Source organism: Eulemur rufifrons, chromosome 16 (genome assembly GCF_041146395.1).
Source record: "Eulemur rufifrons isolate Redbay chromosome 16, OSU_ERuf_1, whole genome shotgun sequence".
Classification (NCBI taxonomy): Eukaryota; Metazoa; Chordata; class Mammalia; order Primates; family Lemuridae; genus Eulemur; species Eulemur rufifrons.
The window spans coordinates 468,637-487,600 of record NC_090998.1 but is presented as its reverse complement, the minus strand read 5'-3'; the positions used below and the strand labels follow the sequence as shown (position 1 = coordinate 487,600).

The following is an 18,964-nucleotide window of genomic DNA, read 5'->3' as shown; positions in this document are numbered from 1 at the left end:
AATCTCTGCACTAGGGAGACAAGGCGGGTAAAATGCCCAGGCCCAGCACTCCAGAAATTCACAATCTCATGGTGGGGGACAAACACAGACACAAACAACTGATGCAAGGCAGACTTTGATAAGCGCATCAATGGAGGTACAAAAAAAATGCTGTGAGGAGAGTGGGTGGCCGTTAGTTCCAGTGGGCTCTCGACAGGACAGCCCTGTCCCCGTGCCGGGTCTGGGGTCCAGGTTTGTCCTGAGTAAAACGCAGCCAGTCTCAGCTTCTCCCCAGGCCCAGACTGAGTCTTTGGCCAGCACCTCTTTCTCAAGCGCTGCCCGTAGAAAGCTCCAAGTCTGAGGCCTCCTCTATTCCTGACAGGGAGGTGACGGGGGACATTGTTTTCAGGACAACTGGAGGGTGAGGAAGGAGATGCTTATCCTGAAAACCAGCAATGATCCAAGTATGTTTTCTCCTTTTCTACCCAGCTCCCACTCTCGGAATTCCTGAGGTCTTTGTCTCGCTGACACTCACTGCTGTTCAGCCATGTCCTCTACCCCTAAGGGATCAATTTTGGGAAGGTCACTCCTCAGAGCCCCCCCGCCCCCCTCAATCTTTTCCCTCCCGTCCCATCAGTCCCTTTGTGCCAGTACCATGTTTCTTTTTCTTCCCAGATCACATCACCATCTGAAATTCCCACCTGTTTGTGATTATCACCTGCCTCTTCCTCACCAGAAACGGGGGCTCCACAACAGAGACTCACACCTTCTTGCTCGCTGCTGTGCCCCTAGCACCCAGAACACTGCCTGGCGTACGTATAACATGCTCAGTCCATATCTGCGGAGGGAGTGAGTGTCGGTCTCCCGTCCTTTTGATGACTTCTCCAGAACCAGCATGGTGTCCAAGCCCCAGCGAGGAAAGTGCAAGGGCAGATGAAGGCACTTTCTCCTCATGGGCACATTTTTGAGCCGCTGGGCGGGGGGGCAGCCCTTGTTGAAATGATGACGCAGAGTGTAGCCAGAGAACCAGAACTTTGGTATTCTATCGCCTTCTACATCAACTCTACCGCCCGACTTTATCACTTCCTGGCTTGGCATGTCTCAGCTTTCGTCTGTCATCCCTTCCAGCTGGGTCACTGCAGTGACCATCTGAGTGGCCTCTCTGTGTCCCAGCCACCCTGCCAACTTCCAACATCTTAATCCACCCCCAGTCACAGTTCCTGGGACCAAGAAGGGATTATAAAGTACAAACCAGTGGATGAAAAGAAGAAAGCACTGCCTTTGTTATATCAAACTCCTGCTTAAAAAAAATTATGCTGGCCGGGTGTGGTGGCTCATGCCTGTAATCCTGGCACTTTGGGAGGCCAAGGCAGGAGGATCACTTAAGGCCAGGAGTTTGAGACCAGCCTGAGGAAGAGCAAGACCCCGTCTCTACAAAACAAATAAATAAATAAACAGAAATTAGCCAGGCATGGTGGCACATGCCTGTAGTCCCAGCTACTCCGGAGGCTGAGGCAGGAGGATCGCTTGAGCCCAGAAGTTTGAGGCTGCTGTGAGCCATGATGACACCACTGCACTGTAGCCCGGGTTACAGAGCGAGACTCTGTCTTAAGGAGAAAAAAGAAAGTTATGTTGCTCCCCACCAAGTCCAAACGCAGCAGAGACTACGCAACTGGCTTGCCACCACCTTTTCAGTCTCATCTTCATACCACGTGAGCCTGTGCACTGAGGAATGTGTCTTCCCTAAACTTTTACTTAGTTTATGCTGTATTCCTCAAATGGAAATATTTACCTTTGCTTAGATACACACTCCCCAGTGATCACAGCCTGTTGGAGCTGGAGGAAGACTTAGAAATTCAAGCCAAAGGACTTCCTTTTGGAAAATACCCACAACAAAATACTAAAAAATGCTGAATGAAAAATGACAAACTTCTTCTTATTTACACAATTAAGTACTCCATAAAGTAAGGGAAATCTCCAGGGGCCAAAAATGAAGATGTGAAAATCAGAGCAGCAAGCAGATGCTAACACACTGGCAACCCCTTGGTTTGGGATAATTTTAGATAAAATACATTTGTCTTAAATTATTTACTGATCCTTTTTGGGGGGCCCTTCCTTTGCTCTCCCTCTGCTGCGACAGTGGGTCCGGCCGTTGGCTGTGGCATCTTGCTCTGTAAACCCGTATCTTGCTCTTGCCCTACAATCCTACCTTTCTCTCCTCAATAAACCTCATTTTCGTGCTTGCCTTACTTTGGTATGTCTGGGCATTCTTTGGCCATGAGGGTGTCAGGAACCATTTTCACACGGAAATCTGACAAAACCAAACCTGGAGACACCTTGATCTTGAACTTCTAGCTCTTAAAACTGTGAGAAAGTAAATTTCTGGTAAGCCCCTCAAAAAAAATAAAAATAAAAATAAATTATTTATTTATTTATTTATTTTAGAGACAGGGTCTCCCTCTACCACCCAGACTGGAGTGCAGTCGCTTGATCATAGCTCACGGCAGCCTTCAACTCCTTGGCTCAAGCGATCCTCCTGCCTCAGCCTCCTGAGTAGCTGGGACTGCAGGTGCCACCACACCCACTAATTCTATGTTTTTGTTGTTGAGAAATGGTTTCAAGCTCCTGGCCTCAAGCAATCCTCCCACCTCAGCCTCCCCAAGTGATGGGATTACAGGCATAAGCCACCTTGCCTGATCTGTTTTAAATTATTAAAAAACAAAGCTGGGTGCAGTAGCACACACCTGTAGTCCCAGACAGAGGGAGGTTGAGGCAGGAGGATTGCTTGAGCCAAGGAGTTCAAGACCAGCCTGGGCAACATAGAAACACCCTGTCTCTTAAAAAGAAGAAAACTATTAAACAGAAGAATATAGTATTTCTTAGGGGACCCAACAAATCTGAAATGGAATCAGATAAACATAGGTATGAAAAATACAGTCACTAGAATGAAACAGTGGGGTAGAAATCTCTCATTTCTCTCCCCGTGTTGTGCCTATGCGATTTTCCCTCCCTTCTGCCCCTAGCGGCCATCCCCCAGGGTGTGCTCCCGGACGCCCATCTGCCTTTTCCCGGGGCCTCTGCTCACTGGAATGAGGAGAGAAGAGAACCAAGGACTGACAGTGTGTGTTGCACTCTGTCCCGGTCTGCGAGGAAACCCTCCCCACCCTCGCTCCTCTGCCAAGCTCTGAGGTGGCGGTGAGCAGTCAGGGGACAGCTGGCCAGTGGGGAAGCACACGAGCACACGCATCTGTTTGAACCCGGGCTGGCAGGCAGGGTGGAAACGAGTGGATCAGAGGCTTTGTAAGAAGATCCCAGCAGGGAGGACTTCAGTCTTGAGGCAACTGCTTGTATGGCGACCATGTTGTCAAAGATGCCCTACGAGGCCCAAGTGCTCAGGGCCCTGGGAGGGCTGCCACCTCTTGGTTCAAGCAACTGAGTCTTGAAGGACCAGTGCCAGATGATCACAGACTGACTGTCCCCTTGGCCCCTCAGCGACGTGGGAAAGTTCCAAACCTACCCCTGCAAGAGGCATCCCATTCCAAAGATTATGAAACTGAAGCTCTTGAAAGAACAGAACCCACAGGCCAGTTCAGAAGCTGGGATTTAAACTGAGAGAACTGCGCAGTGCTTTGCCTTCCAGTCCCAGCGGTCCCCAGCGTGTGCTCAGGGGCAGGCAACAGAGTGACAGGATACAGTTTCCCAACTGCTGTGCTTCTGTGCCCTGACACAGCCCCAGACATCTCTCATTCTCAGCAAAATCCTTGACTCCCACCGTACGCCACATCCCCAGTGCAAATCTTTGCAAGGTTTCGGCATGGAAACAGGTGAGGCTGCACATCATGGAGGAAGAAAGAATGACTGAACAATGTGTATCTGGTGGCAGGCGCTGGACACGGATGGCCTCGTGACTGCCCCGGGACTAGACACAGCTGTATCGTGGGCTGAGAGGTTAGGGCAGCAGGCAACAGGGCCAGCTGAGGAATGTATCCACTCACCCCTGCCTGCCCGGCCATTCGCCAATTCCTACCGGCCTGTAAACTCGGAGAGGGGTGAGATAGGATCCAACATTCACTGAGCTGCTAATATGTGCTAGGCTTCTATGACACTGGGTAGGCCAGGCACAGTGGCTCACACCTGGAATCCTAGCACTCTGCTAGGCCAAGGCGGGACAATCACTTGAGGTCTGGATTCGAGACAGCCTGAGCAAGAGTGAGACCCCATCTCTACCAAAAGGAAAAAATTAGCCGGGTGTTGCGGCGCGAGCCTGTAGTCCCAGCTACTCGGGAGGCTGAGGCAGGAGGATCGTTTGAGCCCAGGAGTTTGAGGTTGCTGTGAGCGAGGCTGACACCAGGGCACTCTAGCCAAGTTGACAGAGTGAGACTGTCTCCAAAAAAATCAAATTGAGCATCTAATATGTGCTAGGCTCACTAAATTTTATTTAGTTATAAGAAAAGCTCTACAGAGAAAGCATTATAATCTCATTACCCAGATAATCACGGCAGGCTTAGAAAGGAATAAGTACCCCATATGAAGTCCCACGGCTGGTGAGTAATAGAGCTTGAATTTGAACCCTGACCTTTCTTCAACTTCCACAATTTCTTCCAGGAACCATCAACACTTTCCATTCCACTCAGTCCCACACAAAAAAGTAAATACTCCATGAACATTTTTCTTTAGGTTTAAAATGAATCACTTCTACAGCCATTCAAGATTTACAAAATAAATTTAAAAATTGAAAAAATATACAACATTCAATTTCCTGAGCATTTGTATGCAAAATCCTTGGTCAGCCTATAACATCCTTTCTCTACTTCCACCCCCACCTCTCTTTCTTCTCCTCCCATCCTTGGGCCGTATTCCTGGATCCTGATGCCACAAAGCACAGTTTTACCCGTAAGGAATGGAACACAAGCATAGCCCTGCCAGGCTCCACAAGAACACGGTTTCAAAGAAGAAATGGGCAGAAGAGGCATATACAGTTTCTTCCCTGGGGAGGTTTTCACAGCTGTTTATTAACAGCTAATGTTTGTGATTTCATGGATCCAAAAGCCAAGGGCTGGGGAGTGGCTGCAGACCTTCACATTCATGGTCTACCTATTGGCCCTAGCCCTAGGCAGACCTCAGGCCTTAGCATCTGTCCATGAATTCCAAGCTTTTAGTAATCTTCTGGTAAGAAAGAGGTGAGAATTTATTTCTGAAGGCGATTCAATTTTTTTTTTTTTTTTTAAAGATAGGGTGGCTCTGTAGCCCAGACTGGAGGGCAGTGTCACCATCGTGGCTCACTGCAGCCTTGAACTCCTGGGCTCAAGTGATCCTCCTGCCTCAGCCTCTGGAGTCGCTGGGATTACAAGCAGGAGCCACTGTGCCCAGCCTGATTCAACTTTTCAATATCTTTTAAATAAACTAAATTATTTTTTAAAAGGTCAGGAAAATAAACTTTCAGCTTTTTTGGTTTTAAAACCTAGAATTTTTGTTTAAGGTATTCCAGAATCCAGCATCTAGTTATCACTGCTTATTATACTTTATTTTTTCTTTTCAACAATCTCTAAGTCAGAGTATTGGCATTATAGGTAACTGTTAATTTCTTCTTCATACTTTTTGTATACCATAGCACTTTTAGTGATTTCTTTTATGCTTTGATTTGGTCCAGGAAAAATTAAAGAGGCTGATAAGGACCATAAATATAAGATGACATAAACTGGAAGTAGCTATGGGGGGGAAAACGAAACATAAAGGTGCAGGCACAAAATTGATACAATAATACAGATCATAAAATTCTTTATACTTTTCTCCAGGTGAAGAATAAATTGAATTCTATAACTTTCTACTAACTGGCACAAAGGGTTATACAATTGACATGACCAATAAAAATTAAAACAAACTGCTTAAGAGAAGTACAGCTATTTCCATGATTAAGACCAGAAAAACACTTTTGGAGGGTTTTCATACACAAGATCAGCAACAGCTCTAAATTCCATCCTTGCGGCTGCTCTAATGGAGAAATTTGTAGGGCTCCACCTTATAGCATTTAGGCCCATGGTCTTCCTTGGCCTTAAGTTACGTTATCAGCTGTGCCGGGGAGCCTAAAGCACAAAAAAGTAATTTCACAGGGGTTAATGTGGTCGAGATACACAGCTGTTGTCTAATATAATGAACATGCATTAATTTTATGATCATAAAGAATATTATTTTATAAATAAATCATATACTGGGCTGGTTACGGTGGCTCACACCTGTAATCCTAGCACTCTGGGAGGCTGAGGCAGGAGGATCGCTTGAGCTCAGGAGTTCGAGACCAGCCTGAGCAAGAGCGAGACCCCATCTCTACTAAAAATAGAAAAATTAGCCGGGTGAAGTGGCGCATGCCTGTAGTCCCATACTTAGGAGGCTGAGGCAGGAGGATCACTTGAGTCCAGGAGTTTGAGGTTGCTGTGAGCTAGACTGATGCCATGGCATTCTGGCCCAGGCAACAGATCGAGGCTCTGTCTCAAAATATAAATAAATTAAATTAAATTAAAAAAATAATAATTCATATACTGTATGATTCAATTTATATAATGTATAAAATACACTAATCTATGCTGATGGTAGTGACTGAAAGAGAACCCAGAGGGGCTTCTGGGGTGCTGGTAATGTTGTTTCTTTACCGTGGCGCTGCTCCTAACACAGGTACACTCAGCTCGTGAAAACTGTTCATCAAGCTATGCACTTATATGTGCAAAAGTTTGAAAAAACAGGGCACACAAGGACAATATGCATGCTTATTTTCTAAAAAAGCTGGTCAGTATTGACTTTTGTTCTCAATAAAAAACATACTTAGCATAAAAAATAAATTACATACTAAAATATCACAAGAATAAAAAGAATATTCATTTTGCTTATCTAATGGATACTTGTAACATTATAAGCAGCATTTGTTAGAACCTAACGGTCCACCTGTCATGCTTTGCTCAGAATACATAACAGACCCAGCCCGATGCCCTCTGTACACACTCTCTGGACTCCTCTCACCTCTTCCAGGAGTGCCTTTCACACTGGCCAACATACAAAGTATTAATTATGTGGATCACAAGGTCAAAGGAGGATTGGCTGTAGGCTCAAAATGTATGGTTGGCCTGGTTCAGAACCAATAATCTTTAGCTATAAGGAAAAGTGCTTGTGGAAAATGGTGGCTTTTGAGACGATGGAACTCTGCAGCGGAGAACTAGACCGTGAGCCGCCGACTCCAAGAACAGCCCTAGGCCCCCTTCCAAAGCAAACTCTGCTATGGCAGCTTCTCCACTCCATAAAGCTCGGCACTAGAGGGCAAGACCAGGCTCCGTGGCCTGGAAAATTACTGCAGCCTACCCACCAGCCTCTCCTGAAACCAGCACAGAAGTGGTTGCTTCAGAAAACCTTGTGCGGCAAAGCAGACGTCACCATGCACGGTGTCTGAGCTCCCAGGACAGGCAGTAGCAGGCAGCCCGAGCGCGCGGCGCAGGGGAACGGGGCCTCCACACAGACTGAGGCCCCGGGTGCCCGGCGGGACACAGATGGGAGACGTGGTGCTGAGATTCTGCCGGCCACGTCAGAACAGGGGCGGAAGAGACCAGGGAAAGGAGAGACCCCCAAACACGGGTTAAGCTCTCCTGCTGTCAAACACTGTGTTTCTGGTACAGGCAGGGTTAGGCCAAAAGAAAGCACATTTATAATAAAAAAGCACGGATGGCTTAATTCTTATCTTTTGCAATTTGTATTCAAAGGCTGTTGTTGTATGTATGTATTATGGTACCAGGACCGAGAATTCCTGGTTCTATTCTTGGATCAGACACCGACAAACAGAGCATCTGCCAGTGGAAAGGATCAGGTGCTGGAAATTCAGAGCTGACCATTCATAACCAGAAAGTACTTATTTAGTGCTTAGCATGTGCCCAGAATTCAGTACTGGTTTCAAGACACACACAGCACATGGCCAGGCATGGTGGCGCATGCCTGTAGTCCCAGCTACTCCGGAGGCTGAGACAGGAGGATCGCTTGAGCCCAGGAGTTTGAGGTTGCTGTGAGCTAGGCTGACGCCACGGCACTCACGCTAGCCCGGGCAACAAAGCGAGACTCTGTCTCAAAAAAAAAAAAAAAAAAAAAAAGACACACATAGCAGCCAGGTGACCAGAACGTCAGTGGAAAGAGAGGTAAGTAGGAGAGGTAGGTAGGAGAGGTAGGTAGGAACAGGAGCCAGAGGCTCCACCAGAAAGAGCGAGCCCAGCCGGGGTGGCACGAGACCAGGTCCCTGTCCACAGGAGCACACAAAGCAGCTGCGCCCGCCTCTGCTCCGAGTTTCACCTCTATGCCACCCCACCCCTCCTCTGCCCACACATCCGTCTCCTGCTTCTCCCTCTCTCCCTGCCTGCGTGTCGGATTACTGCTCTGCCCTGCGCTATCCGTATCCTTTCCGAGTCACACAGCTGTGGTGGCCCCAGGAGCAATGTGCCTGCCTGACATCTGTGGGTGCGGCTCCCTCAGCCCACTCACATCGGCCAGGAACCACCAAGGGCCAACCAAAGGCATGCGGTGCAGACACATGTGAGGCGGCGAAAGCCGATGACTCCGAGCTTCAGAACACGCTGGCGTCCAGCAGGTAAACCTGGCACTTAATCAGGGACATGCCACACCCTGCCTCAGGAGATCTAAAAAGAAGCCACCGCCCACTATCCTTCTGTCCTGGCTTTGCACCCAAATGTCATCTCTTGGCTCGGGCACCACTCTGCTCCCAGCAGTAGGTCAATTATGGAGCAAAGAACCTAGAAACCATTTTAGTCCAGACCTCTGCCTTCAGGCAAAACCTTCGCTAATCCAATCTCAACAAATGGGTATAACTTATTAAAACCTTCCAGAATGGAGAATCTTTAACTTCCAATAATAGTTTGTTACCAGGGCTGCTGTCCAGCCAGCACATACCAGTACAGCTGTACCAGTTATTAAAATGTCAAAATCCTTATGTATGTGTTGGTAACGGTGACTGCCCCAGGCTCTCTGAGTGCCCCCACTCCTACCCTGACCCTCCCCAGGACAGCTTTATGACCCAGAACCTAAAGGGTTAATGTTGGGCCAGCAAGGGACCTTCAGGACCCTGTTCCAGAACCACCATTCCATACCAAAAGTACTGTTAGATAGCTTGACTGTTACCCTTTCCTGTCCCATTCTGCAAGGCTACCCGAGTCCAAAACTTTCAACTGCTGTCTGCTATGTACTGAATAAGTGCCACTTTCTAAGGTTGCTAATTCAAAGCCTTCATAATGTAGCACCATCCCGTATTCTCCTATTCACCCTCTGCTTCACCAAACCCAGCTGCTCAATATTCCCAAACACTAACTTTCCCCTGACTCTTAGTCTTTGCTGACACTGCTCCTCCTGTCTGCAATAACCTCCTTCTGCATCCATTAAAATCTTACCAACTCCCTCAAAATCTCCTGACTGAAATGTCACTACTTCTATGAAATACTGGTTGAAAGAGCTGTGCCCCATTTCCAGAAGTGTCACAGTAACGCCCAGGTTCTACATTTGTAAAACTAAATGACTGCTTAATTATTATTTTTATTTATTTATTTTTTTAGAGATGGGGTCTCACTATGTTGTCCAGGCTTGAGTGCAGTGGCTACTCACAGATGTGATCATAGTGCACTGCAGCCTTGAACTCCTGGGTTCAAGGGATTCTCCTGCCTCAGCCTCCCAAGTAGCTGGGATTGTAGTGTATGCCACTGTACCTGGCTTGTAATTATTTTTATATAGGCACCTTAGCTCTCCCCCTTGACAGAAAGTAGTGGAGGGCAGCAACCATACCCGGATCATCATGTGTAAATGACGCAGCACAACACCTTGCTCCAGGTATGCGCTAAGTCAATATCTGCGTGAATGAGTGAGTGAACAGCCCTGATTCTTTTGTCCAGGAGTCCCAGCTTCTATTTGCTAATGATTTTGGTTGTGTTTCTCTGAAGCTACTCCAGTTGTGGCTGTATCTCTTTCTACACAAGGAGCCCAAACTGCACATCACCCGTATCTTAAACTACTGGGCTATTTCATGAAGATGAAGTAGTATGCTCCCCTGTCATGACTTTGCTGCCCTGGAGTTTGTCACTGCCATCTCTCCACAGTCTTCTTCCAGCACCAAATCAACGTACCAGTCACACAGGGACAGGCAAACGAAACGTTCTTGGTAACGGGGCTGGCCTTACAGATGGCAGGGAGCGGGTGGGTGGTGGAGCGAGCTGGCAGCCATTGCTAGAGGGGAGGCAGCGCCAAGTCAGGGCGCTGGCTGCTGTGGTCAAGGCCCGGTGCGGTCCTGGGTGGGGCGGTTTTACTACCCTGGTTGCTGCAGGTGGCGGGGGGTGAGGGAGGGACTGCCAGCAACCCCTTCCCACTGCTCCTGTCCCGATGCCTCCTCCCCCACTCTCCCGCCAGAGCTGGGAGTGAGACTCACAAGCTGTCTGGGCTTAACAACAAAAAAGGATGGGAGACAAGGAGCCACAAACCACAGCCCCTGTCTCAATCTCATTCCATAAGGAAATCACGAAAGGAGTGGAAGAGAGACAGCCCGGTGTGAAAAGCTGCCATGCAGAACAGATGGATTTCGGGGTTCTAAGAGGAAGAGAAGAAGAAACAAGGGACGTGTCAGTGCCCAGGCTCAGCCTCTTGTTAAAAATCACGGGCAGGGAAACAGAAAGCCAATTCTGGAACAGGAAGCTGGGAAGCTTTTTCTGGAGAAGAGTTGATTTGGAAAAGGAAACAAAGAACAAGGAAACCAAGTCAGAGAGTTAAGATTCCTCTGGGAGGAGAACCCAACAGACCCAAGAACCGATGGTTCAGAATGAGAGAGCCAACAGGGGACAGGGGTCTCGAGCCAGAGTGTGCACTATTATCGTGGCAAACTCAGTTGTTGAGGAGAAAACACACTGGACGTTAAAGACAAGTGGGGAGGAGAAAGGGCGGTTGCCAATTTCAGGGTCACAAAGCAACTGCTTTCTTCTCTGCTTTTAGTTTGGCTACCACATTAACGAAGTGATGGGCACGTTCGGAAACGGGGTCCCAAGGGGGAGAGGGAGAACCCTCCCAGGCCTCCTGCCTGCACATACTCCAAATGAGCTCGTGAGCTGGAACTGTCCGAGTGGCCACGGTGTGGAAGGCAAGATTCACTCTGTCTTTCAGAAGCAAGAGCCAGGCCCAGGGCAGGGAAGACCCAGCCATGGGAAGGCGGACTTTGGTCATGCCCGCAGAGCTGTGCAACTGAGGCTTCGCCCTCCTCACCTTGCTGAGACCTTAGGCCCTGGAAATGCTCAAGTGCAAGAGATCATTCAATCTTAGCATCCAGCCTGAAAGGGGCCTTGGAGATCACGTAAACCACATTCCTCATTTTGCCTGAGAAGCTGTCATTTCTCCCTTGGTTACCCAGCTAGTGGCAGAGCCAGTCTCCCAACTCACAGCCAGAATTATTTCCACGGCCACGGAGAGAGGTTAGGTCATAAATATACATGTCTAACCTGAACCAGCTTGGTGGCTGTCCCCAGCAATTTGCTCTCTCTGGCCGGGGGAGGAGGCAGAGCACCACACCCAGCTCTGGAAAAGGAGCTGACACCAGCACAGGTCCCCGGTCTTCTCATCAGCAAGTCCATCAGCCACTCCGTTCCCCCACAAAAACACTCCAAGTTTCCGAAAGGTGATGATGTACTAGAACTCTGACCCTCTGGCCTCTCAGGCTTGGGTTGGGCACCAGGTAGTAATGGGAATTTCTCCTTTTCCTGGCTATTACATTGACCTTTTACAGTCCTTGACACTGGCCAGGCACCGCGGCTCACGCCTGCTCTGGGAGGCCAAGACAGGGGATTGCCTGAGCTCAGGAGTTCAAGGTCAGCCTAAGCAAGAGTGAGACCTGTTTTTACTAAAAACAGAAAAATGAGCCCATGTGGTGGCGCATGCCTGTAGTGCCAGCTACTCGGGAGGCTGAGGTAGGAGATGGCTTTAGCCCAGGAGTTTGAGGTTGCTGTGAACTATGATGATGCCACTGCACTCTACCCCCGGCAACAGAGGGATACTCTGTCGCAAAAATAAAAATAAAAAATAAAAAGGAAATTGAACCCCCTTCTCTCTGCCCCCTCTTAAAAAAATACAGTCCCTGACACTGTCACTGTCGGAGTTTTTCTTTGTTAGGCCCAACAACAACACGTTGAAAATTACCTGGTATAACCATGCCTATTGATTTAAAAGGCAAAAACAGACCATTCCCTCCCATCCTCCTAGGAGGAAACTGAGGCACAGAAATAGTAAGTGGCTTTGGCTAAGTTAAAAACAGAAGTAGCAATCTACCCACTGCCCAGTCACTGTGTTGTCCGCGGCCTCGTTGGTCTGGGGAGTACAGTAGATTCCGCTTCGGAAAATGAGCAGAAAGGGTGCCCAGGACCAGGGCAGGGGACTGCGCGGCGAGGAGGTGGGAGACTCGCAGGAAGAGGCCAGGGCTGGGAGCACAGTGGCGGGCGGGAAGAGGGGACCTCCGACGTATTGTTAAAAAAAAAAAAAAAGTAGCCCCAGAAGACGCAGCAGGGGAGGAAACGGAGTGAGCCAAAGAGAAGGCGGTGGGCAAAGTTTGGGCCGCGCCGAGCGGAGCGCGCCGCTTCGGAGACCGCGAGGGCATCCCAGGCTCGAACCCCGGCCCGCGCGTGGATCCCGCGCGGCCCTTCCCGGCAGCCGCCAGCCCGGAGCGGCTGGAGGGGCGTCCAGGCTTCCGCGGCGCGGCGCGGGGCGGGGGGCCCGGAGGTTGCCCGGCCGCACTCGGCCCGGCGGCAGGCCCCGCAGCTCCCCCACCCGCCCGCTCCCCGAGGGGCGCGGCGCCGGGCACCTGGACAGGAAAGCGAGTTGGAACCGGCTCTGAGGATGGGACGGGAGGCGGGTCCCCCCCCAGCGCGGGAGCCACCGCGGCCGCCCCCTCCCCCTCCCCCCGCGCTACTTACTGCGGTTCAGGGGGTTCCCGCCGCCCTGGGCCGACGCCACCAGTTCCAGATACAGAGTCCAGAGCCCCACGGACACCAGGGCGAGCGCCAGCAGCAGCCGGAAGCGCCTCCGCAGCAGCTTGGCCGGGCGCAGGAGCAGCAGGGGCCGCGCGGCCCGGGGGCTCCCCATGGCGCGGCGCCCAGGCCGCCGCCAGCGCGGCTGCTGCCCACCCGGCGCCCGCCCCGCGGCCGGGCCCAGCGCCCCGGGCGCCCCGAGCCCCAGCCCGCGTCTCAGCGCCGCGCCGAGGCCGTCTCCGCCGGCCGCTCTCCGGCGGGGCGCGGGCTCATGCTCCGTGCGCCAGGTCCCTGGAGCCGAGCGGCGCCTCGCAGGTCCGTCCGGGAGCGGCGCCCGCTCCTCCGGCCCGAACGGCCTCCGCGCGGTCTCCTCTCCGCGCCTCCGTCGCAGGCGCGCTGCCTCCCGCCCTCCGCGCCCCTCGCCGGCCCGTACGCGCTGCCCGGGAGGCGGCTTCCCTAGGTGCCCGCCGCCCCCGGCTCCGGCTCCCGGCCCGGCCTGGGCGCCACCTCCCGCCCCACCTGTCCCGCCCTCGCCGGCCCCGCCCCGGCGCAGGTGGACCCCGCCCCCGCGCCGCCCAGGGCAGGGAGGGGCCCGCGGGCCGCGCCGGGGCGGGGGGAGACGGGGCCTCGCAGACTGGCCGTGGGTGGGGCGAGGAGGGGGCGGCTCACGGTCCGGACTCCGTGCGGCCGAGGGAAACCGAGTCACCGCCTTGGCACGTGATGCGTTGCCCCCGAGCAGAAGCGAGGCAGAGGCTGGTTCGTGTTTGGGTGACGCCCACGGCTTTAGCTTCAGAGCCTTTCGCCGCCCGCGACGACGACCCTGCTCCCGACTGGGGGACACGGGAGTGCGCGTGGCTTCAGCTGGGAGGCGCTGGACACTCAGCTCAGCCGTGGGTCCGTCTTCGGGTGAGATTTGAAGACCTTCCTTCCCAGCCTCAACCCCACCTGAGAGAGGCACTGGGGAACCCCCCAGCCCCCAGGGGGAACCCCAACAGGTAGTTTCTCCCAGACTGGGCTACAGTAGCTGTTTGGAGAGTAGATGTTAGAGGGTTCCGAGGAAAAATTAAAAACCAAAAAGAAAGAAACTCACTCTCCCAGTTGAAAAGATCACCAAGATATTCTGTGTTCCAGCCCCCTGCCTCCAGGCAGTCAAGCATTACCATCTGATTTAAATGAGATAATTAAGGTCTGGAGGGGCAGAGTGAACTGCCCAAGGTCATTCAGCGGGAAAGAGTGGAATTTTCTTTTCCATTCTCCTGGGAGAAAAGGCAGGAGACTATGGAAAAAGTAGAGGGCCACAAGGGTTCCTGGACACTTTTAAATCAAATGAATATCGTGCAAATACTGTCCTGAGGCAGAGGCTATCACAGAATTAAGAGCTTTGTTTCCCTTCTCTCTGCTACCACCTCAGTTGGATGTTCCACATCCAATAGTCTCTCCTGGACTATTGGAACTTTTCCTATTTAGCGGCTGTAACCCCAAGCTCCCCGTCCTAACCCAGCCATCCTCCCCACTACCACCAGCTGGTCGTCATAAAATTCTTATTCATCCATACACCTACTCAAAAATATTTAATGGCTTCCCAGTGCTTACTGATTAAAATGCAAACTATAAATCCAAATTCAAGGCCTTCCAAAACATTTTTCAACTTTATGTGACAATATGAAACCTGCTCTAGCTAAACTGTGTTTATTCACTGCCCTCCCACACATTTTTCTTTTCTAGTTGGTCAAGTTTGACCCTTTCTCCAAGGTCCATTTCAGAGTCTAGAAAGCTTTCTTGGAGCAGCCCAGTCCTGAGCAACCTCTTCCTCCTGGAGCTTTATTGAATTTGCCATCTGTCTCACCATCTGATGTGTTGAGATTGATTTTGATTGTGCGTCTTGTTTCCCCAACTTTACCGTAAGGCTCGGAAATGGGTGCTGCGTTTCCGGCGTGTGACACAGCGTTCTGTGTAGCACTCAGCAGTGTGAGGACGAGGGTAGCACTTTGAGCCGAACGTCTCCCAGAACTTTCACTGTAGTTCTTTAGCACCAGGTGAATCTGAAGGACGATTCTCTAACAGTAGCCCCTGGGAAATGTCTCTGTGGAGTTCCAAAGCCACAGATCCACGCATTTCTCATGTTCTTTCTTCTCAAAAGTCCGAGGCAGGAGCGGCTGGCATGTGCAGCCTTGGCCGGGTCCAGTGGGAAGTGACCAGGGCTCCTGTGAATGGGGTCTCTCACTCATTGGTGACAACCTTACTGGACGTTAGGCTGAGTCACTTTCAGCACTTTGTCATGGAAACAGGTGGCAGCCCCACAACAATTCTCTCCTCAAGACTGAGAGAAGCCAGGCATGGTGGCGTGTGCTTGTAGTCCCAGCTACTTAGGAGACTGAGGTGGGAGGATCGCTTGAGCCAGGTGTTCAAGACCAACCGGGGCAAAATAGTGAGACCACCTCTTTAAAGATAAAGAAGAAGAAGAAGAAGGGAAGGGTGTCCATGACCTGTAGGTATGAGAACAGAACCGCTGCACCCAGAGCAGTTCTTTTTCTAGTCTATAGGGATGTCAGAATATAGCAAGTAACTCCTGTGACCCCTGTGCTACCCCTCCCATTGCTAAAACCTGATATCTACATCATAAAGTAGCACTTTTGAGCTAACAGAGCATTTTTACATCTGTATTACATGTGTCTTACTTCTCACAACCACATGGGAACAGCAGGGGAGGTCATCCCCTCTACTGACAAACTTTGCAAGCCTCAGTTTCTTCAAGGTGACCTGCACCAAGCTCATATGGCCAGTAAGTGATTAGATCAGAACCAGGACCCGATCTTTAACCTGCTGGTCCTCTTTGCATTGTACCCAGAGACCTCATCCTCCTCCCACCTGACCTTCCATATCTATATGTGTACCTGTATCCTCTATGTACCGGTGTGTGTGTGTGTGTGTGTGTGTGCGCGTGTATCTACACACATAGTACATGCACATACACCTCCTCCCTCTCCCTCTTCTTTTACTAAGGAGCTTCTCTGCTATTCAAGTGCATTTCATGGAGATATCTTGGTAGTAGAAATTCTGATGGTAAATCAATGAAGATCTTGGTCGGAGGCATGGCGTGGACTGCGTTCCTTTACTTTGAGACAATTCCTAAGAGAGAAAAGAGCAGTGCTGAAGCTGCCCGTAAGACACGCTCCCCAAGTCCCGTGGTCATCTTGGCAGGCATTGATTTGTTTTATCTTTTTTCAACTCACACAAATCATTTATACTGGAAGCAATTGGTTTCACTGATTCCATTTTACCGATAAGGAAATGGGATCAGAGATGTTAAATAACTTTGTCAGGTTCATGTAGGTGACCTGCATCTTAGATGGGACTCAAATTCAGGTTTCTATGTCAGATCCAGCGCCCCCTGTTTTCCCCTTTGCACATTTTGCTCCCCTGGAAATTCCCGTGCAGAAATATGTTTATCCTGGAAGCTCTGAGTTCCCTTTCAGCACATCCGTAACTCACTCAGCCACATGATAATTCGCATCTTCCCGTCCCACCCTGGTCAAGGCTGTCTGCTCTGCTCTTCACTAAAGAGATCTTTCTTCTAGCCCTCCTTCCAGGAGTCCATCTTTTACAAATCTTTCTGCAGAGTTTGCTGCTATGGAGGCCAGTCCTACAAGAGGGTGGAAACCCTCGCTGGAATCTCCTCGGTGGCGACTTCTCCTGTTTTCCAATACAGCGGGGTCCTTCTGTCTGGATGATGAGAAGAATGGTCTGAGCTCTGGCAAAGCCCCAAGTCTCAGTTTCTCCACCTGTGGTCCTAAATAAATTTGCAGACTAGACTGGGAAACTTACCATCCCTAGAAAAAAAATATGTGCAAGATTGCATCGTAAAGGGTCAAAGGAATCAGATGAAGGGAGTCAGAGGACAGATGAAGGCAGGGGTCAAAATAAAGCTCACTGGCTAGAAAGATCCCAGGCAATTCGCATACTGCGAGCTTATGACTTCATCTGGCTCCCAAACAAGTCGGTTGTTGATATAGTCCTCACCAAACGGTGAGGGGTGACCCAAACCAGAGCTATGTGCTTTGAAGTTCTAAATTTGTCATCTGTTGCTGGCTGGGTCTGGCTCCCTTTCCAGTCTGCAGTGTGAATGCCTCCAAATTATTATCACCTCTCTTCCTGCCTTCCTCCCTTGGGGAGAAGGATTCCCCAGCAAGTCAAGAGATAATTATCCAAGTCAAAAAATTAACTTCAACTTGTTCAAGACTTTCAGCTGAGTAATACCAATTATTTCTTTCCACTCAGGTTTGCTTTGTTGCTGGAAACTCACAGGAGACAGGTGAATGGCATTCTGGGCTGCTCATTAGTTGGTGCCGAAACGGGCTCTATGTGGAACCTTCCTTAAGCTTCACCTCCTGTCTCTGTGACCATGAGCCCCACTGGAAAGACATTCTCCCCTGTCTGCACCCTGCAGTCCACTACTACAGAGAATAGTGAGGGCATGTGCAGCTGAGGCCAAGGCACAATGACCCACAGCTCTGAGTAGCTTCTTTCACATTCCCAAGTCACAGTGCATTTTTTTTTTTTTAAGACAGAGTCTCACTCTGTTGCCCGGGCTACAGTGTCATGGCATCAGCCTAGCTCACAGCAACCTCCAACTCCTGCGCTTAAGCAATCCTCCTGTCTCAGCCTCCTGAGTAGCTGGGACTACAGGCATGCGCCACCGTGCCCAGCTAATGTTTTCTATGTATATTTTGAGTTGTCCATATAATTTCTTTCTATTTTTAGTAGAGATGGGGTCTCGCTCTTGCTCAGGCTGGTCTCAAACTCCTGAGCTCAAACCATCCACCCTCCTCGGCCTCCCAGAGTGCTGGGATTACATGTGTGAGCCACCGCACTTGGCCACAGTGCACGTTTACTGTGTAGAAGCTGTGTGGCTCGCCGTGGTTCCAGGGTAGTGCCACACCTCTGAGTGAAGTCCTGTTGCTTCCTTCTCTTCTCCCGGGGACACATCCCACAGGCGTGGTCCCTGGGAGTTTGGACACACACAGGTGTCCACGCCCCCTTGGAGGCTGCCCGGTGGTGGCTCCGGGCTCCAGGCCTGGCTCTCTGGCGCCACCTTCTGCAGCTCTGAGGGTGTTCTCGGTATTTCGAGGACAGGCTGTCGCTCTCTAGGCCTCCAAGCAAAGCTGAGTTTCCTACCTCTATTCTTTCGTCCCAGAGAAACTCCCCCGTGCGCATCTCCCACACCTGTCTTCACGGTTTCTCCAACCCCTAACGGGGCTTGTCAAGGACCACAGCTTTTCTTCATTCTGTCACCTGTGCTCCTTCTGTAGCACCCAGCCAGGAGTCATTCAATAAACACTCTGTAATAATGGGAAATGCTCTTACTCCCACTCATGTGAGGCTCTGTCTCCCCTACAGCCCAGCCACCCAGGGATGCCTTCCCCGAATGGAACAGAAATGGGGTACGAAGGCTCCTCCCCTCGCCTGCACGGCGGCGCTGACCTGCCTCCTGGCTTTGCTGGGGAAGGACAACGGTGGAAAGCCAGGTACACGTGCAGGGCGCTGCAAAACAGCTCGAGTGCGCGGGCCCCAGGCAGCTTTCTGAAACCCGTCTTTGTCCAAGTTCAGAGGTCCAGGATATGAACTCCGCCGAGAGAACCCCAGCCCTGGCACTGGACACTCAATCACTGTGGCATCTCAGCAGCGTGGCTCAGTTTCCAGACAGTGATGCTGGTCACTGGTGAGAGGCAGAGCGTCTGGTTTCGGGTTTCTCAGCATGTGATCTAAGGACCGGCTGCCTGGGATTTGATCGGCCCTGGTTTGAGAGAGAGGCAGACGCCGTCTTTTCCCCAGAACAGTCTACTCTTTGAGCCCTGCCGCCACCTGACTGGGGATGGAAGGAAAAAAGAAAACAAAAATCCCCACTGTATGTGGTTCTCTGGAATTTAACTTGGCCCTGGAGAGGGAAAATTAAAGAG

General features: G+C 50.9%; 1 protein-coding gene across 1 annotated transcript in view; it reads right to left on the bottom strand.

Annotated features, from left to right (window-relative positions):
* Positions 1-13,122, bottom strand: part of B4GALNT3 (beta-1,4-N-acetyl-galactosaminyltransferase 3) — an 85,388-nt gene extending 72,266 nt beyond the window's left edge. The window contains exon 1 of the mRNA XM_069490831.1: positions 12,954-13,122. Within this exon, the coding sequence (XP_069346932.1) occupies positions 12,954-13,122 (169 nt within the window). The remainder of the gene's footprint in view (positions 1-12,953) is intronic.
* Positions 13,123-18,964: the final 5,842 nt, after the last annotated feature.